This window comes from Myotis davidii, unplaced genomic scaffold, assembly GCF_000327345.1.
Source record: "Myotis davidii unplaced genomic scaffold, ASM32734v1 scaffold116, whole genome shotgun sequence".
Taxonomy (NCBI): domain Eukaryota; kingdom Metazoa; phylum Chordata; class Mammalia; order Chiroptera; family Vespertilionidae; genus Myotis; species Myotis davidii.
Genome location: NW_006290632.1, coordinates 997261 through 1016823, shown reverse-complemented (window position 1 = coordinate 1016823; position 19563 = coordinate 997261). Strand labels below are relative to the sequence as shown.

Below are 19563 nucleotides of genomic sequence, written 5' to 3'. Positions count from 1 at the left end.
AAAAAGTGTGTATGTGAGAGTGTGTGTGTATAGAGATGAAGCAAACATGGTAAAACAGTAGCAATAAATGACTGATGAGTATGCAAATATCATTTTACTACTCATTCAACCTTCGTATAGGTCTAAAATTATTCAAAATAAAAAATGGAAAAGTATATATGGGAAAAAAAGACACAGTTGTAAATTTAGTTGGTTTAAGTTAAAATAAATTTGAAATATAAAATTACAGACTATTCAGTAAAATTCTAAAATAAAACCAATTTCTTAGGAAATGAAAATAATTTGACTTATAAAAAAATAGCCAAATCATTTCAGTCTGTTTTCTAATTTTCAGTTAATTTATTTCCTGGAATTATAGCATGGGTAAAACTTCTAAGCTAGACAAACCAAACACAACAAAATCATCAAACTTAACGTCTCAAAAGCACTGAATTTAGATTGTTCTGTTGTTGCATAAGACATATTTATTAAGTGACCAGAAACCTGAAATATTTTTCTGTTATTCAAACTTTCAAATACAAAAACACTACTTCTAGCAGTCAGAGCCACATAACTCTGCATACCATTTTGCTCACTACAGTTTTTAAAATGTAGAGAAACTAGATAGGAAACAAAATCAATGGGCCATCATTTAATTTGGAGAAATCACTCTATTCGAGGACATAAAAGGCACTTTCACAAGAAAAACTGTAAACCTTTGTAGGCAGCGACCGCGTTTCAGGAACCTTTGTCTCTCTAATGCCAAACACAGTGCCTCACACAAGTAGCCACTCAATGAATGTTTGTTGAATGACTGAATGAATAAATGAATAAATGGGAAGGAGACCCTGCTTTATAACGAAACAGGTTAGGTTTGGATTTGATGTAAGGTAAGCATTCAAGATAACTCTGGCACTTGACTGGGCCACTGAAGGAAGTAATGGATTCTTATTTATTTGCTTATTTATTTATTTATTTATTTATTTTACAATAATAGAATAAACATATCTTAATATATTTTTAGAGAAAACTTACCACTTAAAATGTTCAGATACTTTTCTACATGTATGATGATGAAGACAGTTCCTCTGTTTCAAGGATTCTGTCTGTTAACATTAGGTTGAAATAGATGAAAATCATGGCATATGAAGGGCTGCTGAGGGAATTATAGAACAGAAATCATAGCAGCTGGGAGAGGATGAGTAACTGGTCTCAATTATCTCCAGGGTTACCATGAAAAATAAAGGGTAGAAATTCTCGGGCAGCTTAGCAGGAAAGAATTAAGACCAGTGAACAAAATTGAAGGTGGGTAGGGGGTCACTATGCAGATTTTAGCAACCCAAGAAAGAGCTTCTTAATAGAGACACACGCTTGCCTTGCAGATGATAAACCACTGGAAGTGCGTAGGCAGAGTTGGTGTGGCCATTCAAGGGTAACTAAGAAGGTAGCACCTAAATAGAGCAAGAAATTGAGGCTATTCCGTCCTTTCCAACCTGAAAAAGCATTGTACCATAAACCTGAAAGTCATTCTATATATCCAGTGTTAACCCTAAACAGGTTAATAATAAATATTTTCAATACCTCAATGTCTTCAATGAGCATATCACAGGTAAGTAAAACATCGTGGCCTGTTTGTTCTTTGAATGTTTTACTAAGAGATGCAGACTTGGCAATAGTTAGTGCCCAAGGAAAATTTAGGTTGTCTCAGTGTGTAAAATTACAGCATACCTCAAGGGAAATCCAGAATGCTCTTAGGGATTTCGGACACTAGGACGTTTTTCTCTACATCCCAGGCCACTCTCCTTGTGATCTTCTGTTATCCTCTCAAGACTAGCTTATTTTCTATAGCTACCTCCTACTGAGACACTTATCTCTAATATCTCCCCCTGTAATCACCTTGAACTCTGCAACTAAATGTCTGCCTAAAACCCCTTGTGAATGAATTACTATCCATTCGAAAGTCTAGAATGATTCATCACTTTAGAAATATGCATGGAAAAGATTAGAAGGGGCATAAAAATACAAGTAGTTATGAAAGTGTTAGAATTATAGGTTACTATTTTTAAATGTTCTTGGTGTGCTACTAATAAAGTTTTAATGATAAGCAATATCAGGTGCAAAACAAAGAAAACAAAATTTCCTTACTGCCTAGCATAGCACATACAAAGGTCCATCATAACTTTTTAAAAGTCTCCCAACTTACCTTTTCTCCTACTACCCTGCAATAAGCTTCACTAATTTTCTACATCTAACTTTCTGCTCTCTTCTAGCCCTTTTCTTCCTCCTTGTCCATTGCTGCTTCCGTCTTTGTACCTCTTCATCACTTTGCTCTTTTCCTCACCTGCAGGACCACTACTGAATCTCGTTTGTGCGCTCACTTCATCCATATGTAGGTAAGCCTCCCCAGGGCAGAGCGTTTGTTCAGTTAGCATTGCATCCCCTGCATCTAGAATAGTGCCTTGCAGATAAACAGTGTTAACAAACTATCAATTGAATGAATGATTGTCATTTCTTTGACTATATGAATCCATACATTATTTCTTTTTGAAATTTGATGTAAATGAATCATATATTACATGTGATTTTCTAACTGCATTAGATATTTTTCTAGTTTACATGTTTTAGTGTACCTCTCTCAAAATGAAAAGATAAATGTCATCATATTACCTAATTCAATATTTCAATTCAACAAATTTTTATTGAATACCTACTGTGTCAGGCACTTGAGTAGGTGTTAGAATAAAACTAGAAACTGCCTTTCACAAGAGCAGTAAAGTCCAAACAATATTTTTAGCTAACTTCTTTTACACAAAATAAATACACTTGAAATCTATAATTTAAATAAAAAGAATAGTCAAATTTTCTATACTTTTCTACTATCTTTCTATCAAACCCATTCAACAAATTATATAAAATAAATATAAGATGTACTAAGTATTCTGAAATCTGACATTAAAACCATTAATGATAAGTAGAAATAAAAAAAATCTAGGATATATTTTTACTGGTTTAGGGGAACTGGAAGTAAATCATCAGTGTTCCAAGATTTTTATAGTAATCAGAAGAATCTTGAAAATTGTGATGGCTTCATTGTGTAGTTTCTAGTTTAAGTAATTTTAAGCCTCTTATGCAATATAGATATTTTGGAAGCTGCTATATCTAATATTTGTTCCAGAACCAGATGCAATAATTTGGTAAAGAACACAGGTAGAAGAGATCACTAATTTTTCCTTTTTCCCTAATAATCTATGTTTATTATGCCAATTTTAATTACCATGCAATCTAATAGGTTTAAGGCTTATATTTTCCACATCACTAGACATCACAAACATGAAAGCATTTTATATTGTCATTATACATCAATGTTTGTACTTGGTTATACATATGTACAGAAATTATTCACACATCTTAACCTTGCTATTTCCTCCTTTTAAAACAATCTAATTTTACCATGAAAGCAGCTTTCTAATAAATGGTATAAGAAATACAGCAAGGCACACTGTTTTAAAAAACTTTTTTTCTCATTACCACCTCAAGAAGCATTAAGAAAAGCAAAAATGTTGTACATAATTTAATAGAATGTCACCAGTCTATAATATACAACACTATTTAGTTGTTTCTTGAAGTGCTGCATAGATCATTATTTTATAAATAAAATAAAATAAATAAAATGGAGCTTTTAACAATTGCTTAATTTTGAAAGAAAAGCCAGCGTTTCTTCTCTCTGCTGCAATCAAATCAAATGTTGCCCCTTTAGGTAAAATTCTTTCAATAAACATAGGCATCGTACCATTACAAAGAAATTTCCTATTGAAACATGAACTTGGTCAAGTACTGGCAGGGGCTCATTCCAGACAGGTGAATTTAATGGACCATCAAATTGGTGAGCTGCAGAGCTTTAAAGAGCAGATGGGGAGGGGACAAGGCAAACCAAAGTCTTGCTGGAGAGGGGGTGGTAGAGGTAGCTTGGGACAGGAATCCATGGGAGAGCAAGCAGCTCACTGAGCTTCGGAGAGTCACCTACAGAGAGCCAGCGCACGCGTCAGGGTCACAAGGCCATGTGGACAAACCGCACTCGAAGGAAGCATCGTCGTGGGAGAGGTCAGTGTAACAGACGGCAGTGATGGGATGGAACGGAGACCCGCCCGGGGTGGGAGTGTGAGGCCACCCCTGAGTTACAGCCGGGCTTATCTACAAGAAACAAAAACAGGTTTCAGAAATGTCTGCTTCATCTGTAAAACCCTGACCTTCGAGGAATCATTGAAGGCTGCCATTTTGGGACTGGTAATGCTCTGAAATAAAAGGATACATAAATTAGAGTGATTTTAATAGCCCCCGTTTCACATTACTGATAAAAACGTTTCAGAATCAATGTGAAAAATACATTGATTTTTTTAAGACATGGTTTTAAAGAAAAATCAAGTTTGACTTTCCTGCTGGATCTCATCTACTCTTTTGCTTGTGAACTTGGTTTCAAACACTCCAGGGAGCCTCAACTCTCCAGGAAAATCTGAGGCTGCCAATGCCAAGTGAACCAGCAAAGTATTGACAGTCATTCATCCTTCCTCCAGTGAGACTGTATGTGTGACAATGGATTTGAACAATTCCACTATTATGTAGTGGTGAAATATTCATAACATTGTGATAATTCCAAATGTTTCAGCCCCTTCCTATGAGGAAAGGATATAAGTGGGGCTTCTAGTTCAAATACGAATGCATTTCATTTAAGGTGCAGACAGCACTGTACAAATGAGAATGACTCGATTATTTCGTGCATCTCATGTCTCTGATACACTTTCAAACTCAATTGGTTCTGCCTATTTTTAAGTGGCTCAAAGCAACCTATGGAATGTGAGGAACAAATACATTCCAGGTTTAGGCAATGCAGGATGCAATTACTTAAGGTCGTGGGATCAAATAAAGCAGGCTTTTGCTTGTCTGGGTTTGAGTTCTGAATTCTGATGTCAGGTTGCTTTATTGTCCTTTTAGAACTACACATTCTCTTTCTTTGTCTTGCCCTTTCTCGAAAACCCTACAACCTGTTTAAGAGCAAGAAAAGCTCTAGCTAATATAGTTTGGCTGGAGCCACAGGAAATCTGGGAGAGTAGGCAAGTTTAAGAACAGGGAGAGACAGACAAGAACAGATGGGATGAAATTTGGTAGAGTAAAATAATGCAGTAACTCAAGAAAGAGCATAGTGCACTGTTCAAATGCGGAGGACATGAGTCATTTGAAATCTGGTCACTGAGTAGTGAATCCTTAGGTGAGGCAAATCTGATCATACTACCATAAGTGCTGGTATTTAAATTCTCTCTGTATAATCAATTCTTTTAACTTGGCCCGCTTAGAAAGGGACAGGCCAAATTGGCTGAGACACAGATCTGGGGTGTGTGTGTGTGTGTGTGTGTGTGTGTGTGTGTGTGTGAGAGAGAGAGAGAGAGAGAGAGAGAGAGAGAGAGAGAGATGGGTGATGCCCAATAAAATCTTCATTATTTATCGTGACAAACCTAGTTATTCAGAAGTGCTGGATAATTTTTATCTTTTTTTATTGTTTAAAGCATTACAAATAGTAGTACATATGTCTGCTTTTCTGGGATAATTTTAAAAAATACTTCACATACACCAGAACCTTGATTTATTGAAGTGATTTCAAAGGTAAATTTGATAAGATTACACCTGTACTATTTAGTGAAAAATGAATGTACTGTCACCAAGAGTAGTCTCTTAAACCTGCTTGGCCAGCTTCGGATCACATTAAACACTTCTGTCAATCCGATTAATAGAATGAAAATGTGTGGTGCATACCTGAGAAAAGTTTGCTCTTACAGCTTCCTCAGTTTGTAAAAACTGAGCAGCAGCACTTTTTACTGCACATGTGCACACTTGAGCGTACTGGCTGCACGTGATGGTTTAAAATTTTATACCACAGGATTTGTCCTGCATAAAGTTTAGGCTTAAATCACTCACCAAATATCAGAGGCTTATAATGAGGATTATGAAGAAATAACTGTCAGAATGCAGCAAAAAGATTAGTGCAAAGTACATCTCTCAGGCAGGTCCTGGGAGGCACGCCACACATACAGTATTTCTTTCTCCAAATTAGGCAGAAATATCTGGATCTATTCAGTTACCTTTCTTTTGATTTGATATGACTTACTTACCTATTTTTATAGAAACATGACATACAAATGAAAATAGTGAAAAGCACAGCAGTGTGCCTGAAAATTGGTGCAAATGCCTACTGTGTTAGATCATGTTCAAACTTCTCCCGTAGTTTCAGTGGGTTTTAATTAGAACACAGTAAATGAAGAAACTCTTCAAAAGTTTTTGGAAAGAAATGTTACAGTTGCAGATTGTATTGCTATTATTCTCCCTTATAGCTCTTCCAGATGCCATAATAATTTCATCATCTGAGAACTTATTTCTTAAAAAAAAAAAAAACGCAAGTTAAATTTGAGTTTCCTGATAGTGTTCAACTGATAGTGTTCAAATGGCTTAAAAAGTAGAGCTTTTTCTTTTGCTCTTTTGAATCTTGTAGGAAGAACAATGACAACAGTTAAGCTTTCATAGGCATGAAACCCCATGTTTACCAAATAATTTTACTATTCATTCCTGACAGTGAACACTGAAATCATGTCAAGATTTTGAGATTAACTTGTCCTGGTTGGTAGTATTCTAACAATAAGTAAATCTTTATACCCAGGTACACATGCTAACGACTAGTGAAAAATGTAGGTATCCAGATGTTCTGTGTACATGCTTCTGAAAAAACTGCATAGGACTTGTAAATATGGCCATTTGAATGGCCCTAGGCTGATAACGAGTCACTTGGGGGGGCGATGTGAGTTTTGGAGAGTAAAATCTGGCTGCTTCTGCATTGCTTGGGACAGGGCCAGGCAGCGCGTCGCCGGGCTCAACAAAATATTGTTGACTGGCAGGCGGGTTGGCTGATTGTTTACACGGTCCCAGCCTGTAGAATGTGGCAGTCACACCGACCCATCGGCACATTCACTTCCCCAGGTCTAAAGATGGAGCTGCCTTTCATTCACATTTCAGGTCAATTCTGTGTCCAGGTCAGGGAGAGAAGCAATGCCCAGGGTGTCAAAAGGGAGGATGCATCCTGGAGTTTCTCCAGTGCCAGGATCAGCATGACTGGGGACTTGAGGGTCACAGTCACATGATGTCAGACTCAGAGGGGTGTTGCTTCCCAGCTTTTATGCCCTCTCGGAGAATAAAAGTCAGCCAGGCTCTACCAGCCCTTCTGCGGAGGTTGGCTGAGCCAGCAGTACCGCTAATTCTCACGGAACTTGCTTGGCAGTAGCTGATGGCACTGCGTTACTCTCCGGCAGGGTCAGTGTGGTACACACCGATGGAGAATGTGATTACAGGGTCAACCTCTTTCACAGAAATATGTTTATTTCTCTCGCTCCCACTTTTGTTCTCATTGGCAGCCAATTGTAAAGAGTCTGAAACATGGAAAATTAGTTGAGCTATATTAGTAAGTAGGATGCCTTTCTCCAATTTTGCATACCGAGTTTATTTTTAGGGTGTATATATGGTATAGATTCCCCCTCGCACTCCTCATTTCTAGCAGCTCTCCACAGAATCACACATTTTAATGAGCCTAGGGCACAGGTGTTGCAGGAAAAAAAATAATGATGTTTGCCATTCATCTTTCAAATTAAATAATGTGTTTTTAAATAGTAACTTTTTTCATAATACATTATGGGAACAACATTTATCTGTCACATTTTAAAAGATGTATTTGTAATAAATGTAAATTACTTTTAGAAAATCAGTAATTAGGCTCATCAAAAAATAAACAATCTGCCACAAAAAAGATAATCTTTAGCATAGTTAAGTATAATAACTGTTATTTGAATAAGTTAACAAATTAGGGTAGATTGCTTCTGTAATTCATTTCCTATAGCACAAGTTGAGGTTACAACATTAAGCTGTAGGAGTGGGGGTGGCGATGGCACTTGGCACCTCACATTGGTAAAACACAACTCCCATATTCAAAAGCTCAAATTTTCTTGAAACTTGACTGAGATAGTATATTCATCACTGGGGCTTAGAAATGGGAAATGACAGTGTTTTTGTGTTACTTTTGGAACTGTGTCACCATCTCAGAATTATCAATCAATAGCTGTCTTATTAAACATAAAGAGTGGAATGACTTTAAAAATTTGATGGAAACGAGTCTGTCACCTTCAGGCAAAATTCAAAAATTCTGTTTTTTATAAAAACACCATTAACTTGTTGCTTATTCTTTCTGCATTTGCTTTCTAGGCCTGTTCTCAGTCTGTGTGGATAAATAAAAGCCACTTCTTTAACATCAACCTTCCCTGCCTATGTGAGTCCTCAGACTTGGCTGTGAGTAAGAGTTGTGACAGCACAGCCTTCCCCGGGGGAAGCAAATGTGATGACAGTTACTTTAGACAGAAGCATTAAAGGAAGGTCCAGACCAGGAGACACAGCCTTTAGCCTAATCATGGCTCATCTTCAGGCCCTGAAGGAAGCTGGCAGCTCTGGTGCAGGAACCTGAGAGGGGGAGTGGTCACTGTGCATGGGTTTGGGTCAGAGGGTGTAATTGCAATTTGGAGAACTATTTTTCCTCCCTCAATGGAAGAATTCAAGGCCCCAAATTATTCAGCTACTTCCTCAAATTTTGTATTCTTCTTGCTAGAATGATGTAACAAGTTAATGTCACTAAAAATGTCATTTGTTCCCTAACCGGTTTGGCTCAGCAGATAGTGTCGGCCTGCAGCCTGAAGGGTCCCAGGTTTGATTCCAGTCAAGGGCATGTACCTTGGTTGCAGGGACATACCCAGTAGGAGGTGTGCAGGAGACAGCTAATCAATGTCTCTCTCTCATCGATGTTTCTAACTCTCTATCTCTTTCGTTTCCTCTCTGTAAAAAAATCAATAAAAATATTTTAAAAAATAAAAATGTCATTTGTGACTGTTTTCCCCTCTTTTGCTTCACAGTTGCTTGCATTGTGGGAAGTATTTCTTCCACCTAAATGTCCTCTTCAGATAAATATTTGCCATGACCATCCTAACTCGTATTTTCTCCTATCATGGATTTGATGACTCAAACTCATCATATATTAATTATATTAAATAATTATATATATTTATTATTAAATATGCATTAAAAACATGAGAACTATACGTACCTTTCAATGAGATGATTTTCATGCTTGGAGAAGGTTACATTCTACCTATGCATATTTCTATGTCGTTCTTCATCAAGGTTTAGGAGATCTTCACAGGTTAAAGTTTTGGGGCTGGGAAGCAACGCAGCCTTGTCTTTGGACTGCTGTGCCTTTGAGGAGAGCCCTGGGACTCTCGAGTCGGCCGAAGCAGCCTTATGTTCCTCTGGCATCCCAGACTCGCCTGGGTTTTCTGAACATTCTTTTTCACCGCCCAGCCTTGGAGGAGTAGCTGACTGTGAGCTTTCTCCATAGACGTTGGAAGCTTGAAGTAAACCATCCACTTCCTTTCCAATGTCAGATCCTTTCCGAGGGGGAGGACATGCAGGATCCACCATGTCTGCATCGTCGGCTGAGAGAGAAATGTCACTGTACCTAGGAGAGCCCGCTGCTGCTTGTGATGGCACTGCAGCCTCCCTGTGACCTGCAGGCTCATCTGGAGGAGGGCTGGAGGCACAGGGCTCATCTCCATCAGGGTCATCCTCAGCACAGGCCTCAAAGAAGCACTCAATGTCTTCCCTGTCTTCCAGGCCGGAGTCAGTCATGTCCAGAGGCAAAGGAGTGTTGCTCTTCTCTTCTATGTAATTGGTGACCTCCCCACAATCACTGTCATGCGATGAGAGAGATAAGTAGGAATAAAAGTCCCCTTTTCTCAGGTGGATGGGCCGGTGAGAATGTTCTAACACTTTCTCTTTGATTTGAGTTAATGAAGTAGGAGCGGCTGCCTCAGTTTCAGGTTGAGATTTGCTTTTTAGGGCAGTGGAAGCCATGCCAATGATCTCCTTAACAAAGTCATGTACTGAACAGTCCTCGGCATCTTTCGGATGGAAAACACCTGACTCACAGCCGCAACAGGAAATGTTGTCACCAACAGAGGCATTTTCCTCTGTTTCATTTTGTTCGAGTTCTAGGCAGCAACCAGCAGATTTTCCAGCCAGACTGAGTGCATCATCACATGAAGATTGCAGTGCGTCAGAGTCCTGTCTGTTGGTGACTCTGGTTTCTGGAGGCAGTTCTGGGCAAGACTTCTCAGCGGGAGTAGAAGCAGCCATTTGATTTTCAAAATGGTGGTGGTTTTGACATTTCTTTGGAAGATGTCTAACGGTCTGGGAGACAGATTCTCTTCCAGCAACGTTGGAATCATCTGAGCTATCCACAGCTGCTTCGCACTTGCCATGCTCACTCTCTGAAATCCTCTTCCTGGCTGAACCAGTATTCTCTGGTTCCTGTGAAATCTCAGTAAGTTTGTCCTTCGGTCTCTCTGGAGTACTTTCGACATTGCCATTTTCCACATCAGCCACATATGGATCTTTAGTGACTTTGAAAATATTTTTCTTATTTTCACCCTGTGTTCCTAACTCATGGGTGTGGGGTAAATTCGTACTGTTTCCATTATTTTCAGAGAGATGTTTTATGGAGCCATTTAGAAGGGCCTTAATGCTGAGGGTATCAGAGGAATTGGTCATCTCAGTACTACTTATATCCTTACCGCCCCTTATTTCGTCACTGGGATGACACCTTCTCTTATCTCTAGTCAAGGAAAGCTTTGGTCTAATCCAGGTATGCAGCTCATTCTTTATATAGTCCAGCCCTGACATCAAGTTGCACTCTTCATAAATTTCATCATCTGTTGCAATACTGGAGTCATCATCCTCATCTTTGAGGCACAGCTCTTCTTCTGTCAAGGTGAGGGTAGAGCTGGAGAGGAGGTCACTGTCATCTTCATCATCAGTGCAAGCAGAGGTGCAAGAGACGTTAACGATCATGCTGACATTGATGTCACTTTCATCAGCCACTGAATGAGTCAGGCGCTTCCTGAATGATGCGTTTGATTCTGGGATCTTGTTCTTGTGTAACACAATATCCTCTGAGCAAAGAGAGAGCTCATCACTGCTGCTAAGCTCTGTAAGAGATGCTGGCGAGTCTTCATTGATGGAAGATGCTATGTCCAGTGACAGCTGGCCAGTAAAAGACATCTTTTGGGAACTGCTTTGAAGAGTGATATCGGAAACACTCCGCTTTATCTTTTGCTCTGAGGGGCTCTGGATATTCTCCAAACGATTCAGGAGATCTAATGTCCTTTTACTCAATTCTCCAACTGAGCCACTGCTCACACTTATGTCCCCAGAGCTGTGACAGCTAAAAAGATCTTCATTGCTTTTATAGGATGTCAACCAACTTTCTAGAGAAGTGCTTCGCTGGAGGCTGTCACTGCCATTTTTAAAGATACCCAGTCCAAATAAATCACCCACTGGAGAAAGGGACTCAACAGATGAACTACGAGATAGAAGGGAGAGCTGTTTGGCATTCTGCATGCCAGTGAGTGTCTTCTCCATATCACTACTTTTATATGAATTGTGATCCATTTCATGGGATGCACTTGCCAAAATCCTTTCATGGGGAGGTGCATCCGGATGTAACTCTGTAGCTTGATGTTTAGATTTGCAGGACTTTTTATCAAAATAAAAGCCATGGAGCAGGGGATCCTCTACATATGCCTTTTCACTTTGTGACTGTTTCATTATCATTGGTAATTTGAGTTTTGAGCCTTGGAGGTATGAGTAATCATAAAATGTAAACACATCATGCTTTCCTTGTAATTCTTCTCCCAAACAATCAGGGGTATGTTTGGTAACACTGTTTAAATCTCCAGCTTTTCCATTTACACAACCCACTGGTGAAATGGATGACTGAGAGCTATTTGGAAGCTTAATGGCTTCCTCCTCATCTTTAAATTTTTGCTTTAACATGTTAATGGCATCTCCCATTTGTGGTTCCAGATGTTCAGGTTCAGGGTTACTAGGGGACCCGTCTACCATATTGAACAAACACATTTCAGAGTTGGTAGTGGTGTCAGTGTCTCCTTCACTGACTATTCCACTCTCACTGCCTGAATTCTGGCTCATGTCTCCTCCGTGGCACGGGAAGGGCTTCACCAAATTGGAACCCCCTAGAAGATCTGGCAAAGATTTGGTGGATGAGAATGAGGAGTCTTTACTAAGACTCTTAGTCAAAACACTAGGCTGCGTCATGCTGGTGAGCATCGGATTGTTTTTCAGGAATGGCATGTGGTTGTCATCATAGAGTTCCACATTGTGGAGGCTGTATACTTGGTAAATGTGGGGACTCGAGGGGGCAGTAATACTTGAGGCATACTGAGATCCCCCACGGTCACCTGACTCTTCTTCATAGCCCGGGTCCTCACTACCTGTCTCTTCAGGTTTTGAGGAAGGCATGACAGGTTGGGGTTCTTGATTGAGGTCATTTGCGTCTTCATTCAAACTAATTAACTTGTTACTTATATCAGTTTCATCCCATTCCAGGGCATCCTCGCTGGTCCCCGTTAGGTCCATCAAGCCAGGATCAATCACATTCAGAGTCTCCTGTGTAGGGAGAGGAAAGGAAGAAGAATTAGGAAACGTAAACATGAACATTTTATCCATTCAAAATCTCTTAGAAGAGTCAAGAAAGAAATTTGCTCCAAGCATAGATTTGAAAGATAGCATAATTATCAGCTCTATTCCTCTCTGGAATAACATCCAAAATTATTGAAATAGGCTGTTCTATCAATAGTAATTTGTCACTGGAGGCAATAACATAGATTAAAATGTAAGATTATTATAGTCAAGTTGTAATTTATGGAATTAACCATTCCCTATTGATTCTTCTACATTTTTAACCTTGGATTGTGTGAGGATAAAACTGTCGGGTAAAAGAAGGTTAAAAGGAGTAGAGCCCCTGACATGTCCTCAGGAGGCGTGCTCGCTCTGATGCTGTCTCCGTTCTGCAGTCCATTCGCAGGCCTCTCTGCAGCCACACAGGGTGCAGCCCTCTGGCCTCTGTTCCTGGGTTCTCCCCTGGAAGCAGGTTTTGCCTGGGAAATAGAATCAAGTCGTAGCAACCTGTGGAGCCATTCATGTTCCAGAGGCTCTGGCGTGTCTTCCTTCCCTTTCAGGGTAACACCTCTTTAGAAATTGGCCCTGCTCCCAATCAGACCCAAGGTGAACAACGCTGGGCTGGTTTCCTCACCCCCATCTTCCTGGATCCTGAGTCTCGGGCACCGGGAATCCAGGGCAGTGCCTTAATCACAGTTCTCTCAGTCCTCTCTTCCCCGCCTCTCTCTCTGGCAGAGATTCCGCTTTGGTCCTTGTTGACTTTTTTTCCCTATGTTCAGTCCCGTTCCTATTTCTTACAGGCAGGAACCTCCCCTCCAGCCCTCCTCCAGCCCTACAATAACAACCACCTGGGAGACTCTCCTGACTCCCAGAGATGCAGTCGCCCAGATTCTCTTATGCTGCTCTCTGCCTGCACAGCTGGACCCTGCATCTTGGCTTGGACTTCCTGGTTTTCACCCTGTTTAGGTAGAGCTTGACACATTCTGGGACACAGGAGTCACTGAACTGACTCTTAGACTCTGTCCTGAAGCCTTCGCCATCCTCACTCTCTGTCCAGCTGTCTGGATTCATGCCAGAGCCAAGGGAGTGAGACAGGTGCTGCAGGCCCTGACAGGTTCAGTGACAGACAGAAACTCAAACAGAGCTTGGCAGTTCAGCCTGTGCTTGCGCAGGTAGCCAGGCAGGTGAGCACGGCCCTGGCTCTGTGCGGAGAGGCGAAGTGCTGATTTTGTTGCAGATCTGCATGGCTGTGGGCAGGTTGCTAACCTATTACCTGAGCACCAGTCTCCTCACATCACTTTTTAAAGGGGGCTGGCACTACCTTTCACGATATAATTCTGAGCACTAAATGAACTACTGCATGTGAAGGGCTGAGAGGGAGTCAGAACAGGTAGTTATAATTCTCAGTGCGCACACACTTGCTCTGGAGTGGCCTTGAGTCAATTCATAAAGGGTTCTCCCTGCCTACCTCCTTCTCTCCTCCTCATGCTCCTTTCCATTTGCTCTTAAAACCACTGGGGATTCATGACAGGGTAGGTAAAGGGAGGTGTCACACAGTATAACAGGTCAGCACATTTGCATTACAATTCAGATTTACTCTACCAACCTGGTTGGAAAAAAACGGACCTAGTGCTCTGCTCCTCAGAGTGGGGAAAAGGCCTCACAGCAAAACATTAGCAGAACTTTCCTAAGTCCTCAATCCTCTTGAAACTAATAGTTAGGGGATACCACACAGACACATGAAGTATAAAACACCCATTAGCACTTTATTATACTGGATATGTAAGAGATTATCTGTATAGCCTACTTAAGTTTAAAAGAGTCCAGTTACAAAGTAAACATTAATTAAGGGATATTTTTAAATTTTATTACAGAAATCTTTCCCGCTGCCAATGCTACAGCAGTTAATCTAGCCCACCGCACTCATCACACTCACTTAGGTATGGAGTCCATTCGCTGTGATGAATTTTTATTAGAATTTCTGTTTATTCTTCGCTTGCTGATAACGGCAATACTAATGACTGGCTAGGATGGCTAATGAATGTTAAAATCTTCAGCTACAGGAACAATCAATCAGTCTAATCAAATAGTATATTAATTTCAAATACTATCTTGGCTGACACTATACTCTGAGAGTGCTAATAAATAACTGAACTAGTCTTTCAAAGGAGCTCTCCTTGTAAGTCTCTGGTTGACTCGAAGGAACATTTAGCAGCACAGATTTTCCATGCGAGTCCCACACCCAGGGGGCTCACATAGCTGCAGGAATTGTGCCACGTGGATGCGTGCCAGGAGCTCAGCCCAAGTGGTGCCAGAGACTCGGACTCATCTTCCATGACACAGTCATTTTCTGACAAATGCTGCCTTATTGGCTTTACAAATGCAAACCTATGAAAGTATAAAACTTATAGCAGTGCCTAAAAGAACAAGTCCTTTGTTCAATAAAGTGATTGGAGTGGAAAATTTTCACAGAAAATAATTGAACTTTTGGATATAATATTTTCTTTTCCCGTTCTTAATTCTCTTCTATAAATCTCATAAATTTACTATAATTTCTGATTTTTTTTGTATGTCAATTCCAGTGATACCTGACAAGCTCTGTTCATAAATTGTTCACTTTAGACTTTAAACTTTCCATATTAAAAAAGCACTACTCACTCTGCTCTCATTCATTCTTTTCTCTTGTGGATTAAATTATGTCAACATTTTCAATAAAGATCTCCATTTCCTCAAGATTTAATCCTCAAACATAAAACATACCCTGGGGGCAAAACCATGGGGAATGTTTCCAAGAGGAAATATATTAGAATATTTATATAACTAAAAAGTTGTATTTGAAAAAGGGACATATGAATCGAGTAATATAACTGGTGGGAAAATTATTTAGTTGAATGTTCTCTTTGAAGCTAACCCAAACACAGTCAATAATGTTCAAGTTAATTAAGCATTTTTGTTGTTATTTTTCTAGAGGAATTGTCTGATACTTACACACACACACACACACACACACACACACACACACGTGTGTTCCTATCTTGGTAAAGTGATAAATCAAAATTGGATGAGCTGGGGAGCTGTGCGGTCAGGCTGCCTAGGTTTCCAAGGAATGGGGGGTGGAGTGAAGGTAACTCACCTCTCTTTTCTTATCCCCACATAGAAAAAAAAAATGGATGTAGACAAAATCTGAGAATATCTGACTGAATCCAAAAGACTGGTAAGGTAAGTAAGTAGTACATGCAGTTTCAATATAGAGTCTGCAATTCCAGAGGTAATTCTGAATTAAATTAATTTGTGCAAGGGTCTTTCATTCATAACCTTGTTTCACTGGTGCAGAATTTTAGCCTAGCCCAAGGGCTTTATATAAGTAATTACACACACACACACACACACACACACACACACACACACACTCACTCACAGATCTGCTCAAGAAATGACTAGAATTATTCTTGGAAGCAGGTTATTTATATTAGCACAATATATACTAAAGAAAGTAACTAAAAGTGGCTGGAGAAATGATGATGATGAAGAAGAAGAAGAGGAGGAGGAGGACAAGGAGGAAAGAATCAAGATTCCAACTGCAGCAAGTAATTCATATCCAAATTAACTTCCTCTGTACTTGTATGTTTTTAATTGAGTTGGGTCTCCCAGGATTGCATTTCTAGTATTTTCTTAAAATTTTAGGTTAAAAGGTGAACTTTTATAAGAGATAAGACATACAGTGGCAGCTAAACAGTGGAGATGAAGGAAGCTGGCATTCTATAAAACAACTCAACTGTGATTGATACAACTACATCCAGATTCCTTTAATTTTCTTTAAAAAGTTGCATCTTTTGAAAATCTAAAGAATCGCAAAATGAGCAGGATGTTCTTTTTGTGACTCCACTCAAATGTTTGGTGCTCAGAATGAAAGAACCATAGGAAGACTTGCAATTTGCATTCCCATTTATTCTAAATCCAGGAGTTTATTGAGTAATATCACTTGCAAAGCTCTAGGAGAAGAGAGTTATCTGTAGAAAAGCAGAATACAACAAAAACAAATAATAATAATAAAAACATAAACAGTTTGAATTGTAATTGAATAAAGATATGTATAGTTACCCTAAGGAATAAAGCAGGCCCACAGTTTGAGGGGGCGAGGAGCAGGAGGGAGAAAATCATGTATATGTCAAAGTCAGGGAATCAATGGGAATGAGGGGAGAGTCCAACCTTCGTATATTCATTCTAATTTTTTGATGCAATATTTTCCCTAGCACCCACCTCCAAACCTAAAACCAAAGTGTCTGAATATTAGATGCATACTTACTTTCCTAAATTAGACTTACATAGAAATTTAAAAAACCAAACAACCCATCAACAACCATAACAACCAGCTAGTTTTCAGAAAATGGAAATATAACTTTTATGAAAACCTTGAGTTTGTATTACTCTGCCTCTTGTTGAGCAAAGAATTGGCTCAGATTTAGCAAGAAAAAAATAGCCGAAACCGGTTTGGCTCAGTGGATGGAGCGTCGGCCTGCGGACTGAGGGGTCCCGGGTTCGGTTCCGGTCAAGGGCATGTACCTGGGTTGCGGGCACATCCTCAGTGGGAGATGTGCAGGAGGCAGCTGATCGATGGATGTTTCTCTCTCATCGGTGTTTCTGGCTTTCTATCTCTCTCCCTTCCTCTCTGTAAAAAATCAATAAAATATATTAAAAAAAAAGAAAAGAAAAAAATATATAAGTTAAAAAGTAAATAGGGTAAAGAGCAATGATCACTATCACCTATTTGGGGATTTGGGCCAAAAACGCAAACAGATCTGGGTTTGAATCCTGGATCCCCCCTCTCACATGCTACCTCTGTGATCCTGGACAAGTTATTTACCATCTACTGGTATATGTTTCATTTCCATCTAATCACAGGACATTGTGTCTACCTTAGAGACCGTTGGGAGCTTTAAATTAGAAAATGTTTGTAAAGTCCTGTGGGGAGGGCCTGGCACCCAGCAGGGGTATGATGGCTGGCAGCTATCAGCATATATTTCCTGTGCTGAAGTGAGAGGACTATGGTACAATAGTATGGCTAACAGTTAAATAACCGTAACAATGTTTGCATTACAACTGGTGGTCCGTTGACTAATCTCTTTCGTACCCTTACTTTCTCCCATTGTACTATAAGTGGGGTGTCGGTTTATCTTTGCCTGTTTTGACTCGGCTTATCCCTCAGGAATAACCAGATGAGAAAGGACACCTGCCCAGTCCTCAGTAAGGCCCATGGCACAAGGCCTTTCTATTTCCTGAAAATAATCTATTTTTTTTTAAAAGGCAAGTCTATTATCTGTGAAATTCTATCACAACTGACTCATTACAGAAAATGCTGCTCACGATCTATCAGATTGACAATAATGTTAAAATTACTTGTCTCAGCCCAGAAAACCCTTCAAAAGTCTATCTCACATCAATGATCAAAAATTCTTCCAATGAACGCGCTTTTTCAATAATGAAGCTGATCAGAAACTCAAAACAGACTAATTCCCAAGTTATTTTACAAACATCACTAAAATGATTACCAATGAGGACATATTTCCTAGTCTTGATTACACAGATATTTCTGAAATAGTCAAAAATAAAAAATCCATTAGTTGTTTTGTGAAAGCAGCTTGAAACCTCCCCTCCCCCCGAACCTGCATTCTGATGCATATGCCTGCTAGCCCCACCCCCTTTCGGCTTGTGTCCTAGCTAGCCTTGCAAAACCTGTTTCCCTGAATGCTTATCTTAACAGGAGCCATAAACCATACACAGCCCCACAACTGGATCTGACTGCCAGCGCCAGATGGGGTCTTGGTCGCTGTCTCACTTCCCCCCTTACTACCATTACAAGGGCTGCAAAAGCTCGTGAAAAGTCCAGAATCCTGGTCCATATTTGGAAGACAAAGAAACTAAGGGGATAAAAGGGAAACTCCCTCCCCCCCACCCCTGCATTCAGTGCTCAGATTTGGGAAACTGATTCCCCTGAGTCATAGCACTGGTGCCCCTGCAATTAAAGTGCATTCCCTGATCTTCCCAGTGCCTTGCTTAATATCCTTTCTTTTTTTTTTTTTTTTTTTTTTTTTTTTTTTTTTTTTTTTTTTTTTTTGTCTTCCTGCCATCTGGTATCTTCTATAACAATTTTAAAAGTAAGTCTTAGAATAGCAAAAATTGCCTTAGTTCTCAACAGGGACCAGAGACAAAAGAGAGTCATATTGGGAAGTAGGGGTTTCCCCCCAGATCTATACTCCACGGGACCCTTTCTGTCCTATCTCCACTAGAGCTCAGCACGTAAAATAGTGTCTGGCAGAAAGAATGTTCTCAACAAATCTGCACTGGGTAAATTGAAGAAATACAGACCGCTCATGGTCTTGTGAGCTGTTGGAGAAATCTGGGGAAGGCCTGGAGGTTAAACTCTGCCATGGCAAAGCCACCCAGAGAATTTCTGACTTTCTAGCTGGTGCTACCTCTCAATTATAACAGATAGTAGCCTCAGAAACATCACTCAGTGAAAGAAGCCAGACACAAAAAAATCATATACAGTTGACTTTTGAACAGCCAAAGTAAGCTAGAGAAAAGAAAATGTTATTAAGAAATTGTAAGAAAGGAAAAATACATTTATGGTATTCACTGAAAAGAAATCCATGTATAGGTAGACCCACGCAGTTCAAATATGTGTATTTAAAAGTCAACCTTATTGTATGGTTCCATTTATATAAAATATCCAGACTAGATAAATTCACAGAGACAGAATGAAAATTGGTGGTCACTAGGCTTGGGGAAGGGAGAGTAGGAAAAAATTGCTTAATAGGTGTGGAGTTTCCTTTTGGAGTGACAAAATTGTTTTCAAACTAGATAGAAATGATAGTTTTACAACATTGTAAATGTACTAAATGCCACTAAATTGCTCACTTTAAAATGATTAATTTTATGTTATGTTAATTTCATATCAATTAAAAAAGAACA

At 39.7% G+C, this 19563-nt stretch overlaps 1 protein-coding gene across 2 annotated transcripts in view; it reads right to left on the bottom strand.

Annotated features, from left to right (window-relative positions):
- Positions 1-315: 315 nt before the first annotated feature.
- Positions 316-19563, bottom strand: part of AKAP6 (A-kinase anchoring protein 6) — a 493527-nt gene continuing 474279 nt past the window's right edge. For both annotated transcript variants that reach the window (XM_006763650.2, XM_006763654.2), the window contains exons 13-14: positions 9161-12579; positions 316-4170 (exon numbers count right to left, since the gene is read on the bottom strand). In XM_006763650.2, the coding sequence (XP_006763713.1) occupies positions 9202-12579 (3378 nt within the window). In that variant the 3' untranslated portion in view covers positions 316-4170; positions 9161-9201. The remainder of the gene's footprint in view (positions 4171-9160; positions 12580-19563) is intronic.